This window comes from Cyphomyrmex costatus, unplaced genomic scaffold (genome assembly GCF_001594065.2).
Source record: "Cyphomyrmex costatus isolate MS0001 unplaced genomic scaffold, Ccosl1.0 scaffold5973, whole genome shotgun sequence".
Lineage (NCBI taxonomy): Eukaryota > Metazoa > Arthropoda > Insecta > Hymenoptera > Formicidae > Cyphomyrmex > Cyphomyrmex costatus.
This window is the reverse complement of record NW_017280136.1, coordinates 1-1,651: the sequence shown is the minus strand read 5'-3', so window position 1 is coordinate 1,651 and position 1,651 is coordinate 1. Positions and strand designations below refer to the sequence as shown.

At 63.7% G+C, this 1,651-nt stretch overlaps 1 protein-coding gene across 1 annotated transcript; it reads left to right on the top strand.

The window, feature by feature from the left end:
* Positions 1-55: 55 nt before the first annotated feature.
* On the top strand, positions 56-804 carry LOC108779424 (glycine-rich protein 23-like; the record flags this gene model as incomplete). Its single annotated transcript, XM_018546857.1, has 1 exon — positions 56-804. A coding segment is annotated over one exon (749 nt), but the record flags the coding sequence as incomplete, so codon positions are not given.
* Positions 805-1,651: the final 847 nt, after the last annotated feature.

Sequence of the window (1,651 nt, the reverse complement as noted above, 5' to 3'; positions counted from 1 at the left end):
GATGGAAGCGTAGGTGGGGGCGGTGGACAAGACCGGAACGCTGTCGGCGGTGAAGGCCCCGGCGGCGTCAATGGCGGCGGTCGCGGCGGCACTGTAGAACAAGGCGACCCAAACGGAATCAGGCACCACGGTACTGGCGGTGGCGGCTGGACTGAGGTTCGGCTGGGCGGCGAAACCGCGATTGTGGCTGGTGGTGGTGGTGGCCTGGGCGGTGGCCACAGCATCAATACTGGTTTGGGCGGTGACGGGGGATTGCCCGTTGGCGCGGGCGTTACCCTAGGCGCTAATGGGTTGGATGGGCTCAATGGGCAGAACCAGCCAGGAACTCCTGGCGGTGCGCAGGGAGGGCAGGAATCCGCTCCCGGCCTTGGCGGTGTTCACTCCTCACGCGCAACGCTTAACGGATCGATGGGAGATGGCCGCACTGGTGGGAATGGCGGTCCTGATCAGGATCTCGACTCCGGCGGCGGTGGCGGTGGCGGATACTACGGTGGTGGTGGTGGTGCTGGCACCATTGTGTACGGCACCGGAGCACCCGTTCAGGACGGCGTTACTGGAGCCGGTGGTGGTGGCGGCGCCAGCTACATCAATCCGGACGGCCCTATCAGCGGGCCGGAGGATATAACATCCGTTGCGGGTCCGCGCGTGAACAATGGCAACGGACCTAATGGTGATGTTCGGTTGGAGTGGGTCTTGTGTGGGTACGACCTTGAGGTCGACAAGCAAGCAAGCCCCGAGAATGCTCCAGCTGGGTCGACAGTGACGTGGACGGTCTCTGTCACCAACAATTTCCCGACCCTATGACTCGCGGCGACATTGTGACCCTCGAGGATTCCCTCCCCAACGGTGGGGTTATTACAGGTGTTTCAGTCTCTGGAGGTAGTAACGACGTTCTGAGTCGTGGCGAGGTGACCTGCGACGCATCTGTGGGCGATCAGATGCGAAATCCATTGAATTGCAGTCGAGACTATTCGGCTCCTGGGGCGGCAGGGGAGCCAAGCGGGGGGTCTCGTGGCCTTGATCTCGGGGAGACACTGACGGTTACTTACACTTCAACGGTCACGGGCGACCCAGGGAGTGAAGTAACCAACACGGTCACGGTGCGTGATCGAGGGGATAGTCAGAACAACTCCAGCAGCGCCACGGTCACGGTGGTGGAGGCTGGGGAGCCTCCGGTGGCGTCGGACGATACGGCGTCTACGCCGCAGGGTACGGCGGTGACGTTGCCGGCGGCGACGAATGATGTTGCGGGTGGCGCGCCGATTGATCCGGCTGCGACGGTGTTCCCGACCGAGGGTCAGCCGGAGGGTGCGGTGGTCTCTGAGGATGGGAAGACGGTGACGGTGCCTGGTGAGGGCGAGTACAGGGTCAACCCGGATGGGACGGTCACGTTCACGCCGGAGCCGGAGTTCACGGGTGAGACGAAGCCGGTGGTGTATCAGATCACGGATGAGAACGGTGCTACGGATACGGCGACGTTGACGGTCACGGTTACGGAGCCTGAGGATCCGCCGGTGGCGTCGGATGATACGGAGTCCACGCCGAAGGATACGGCGGTGACGTTGCCGGCGGCGACGAATGATACTGAGGGTGGCGCGCCGATTGATCCGGCTGCGACGGTGTTCCCGACCGAGGGTCAGCCGGAGGGTGC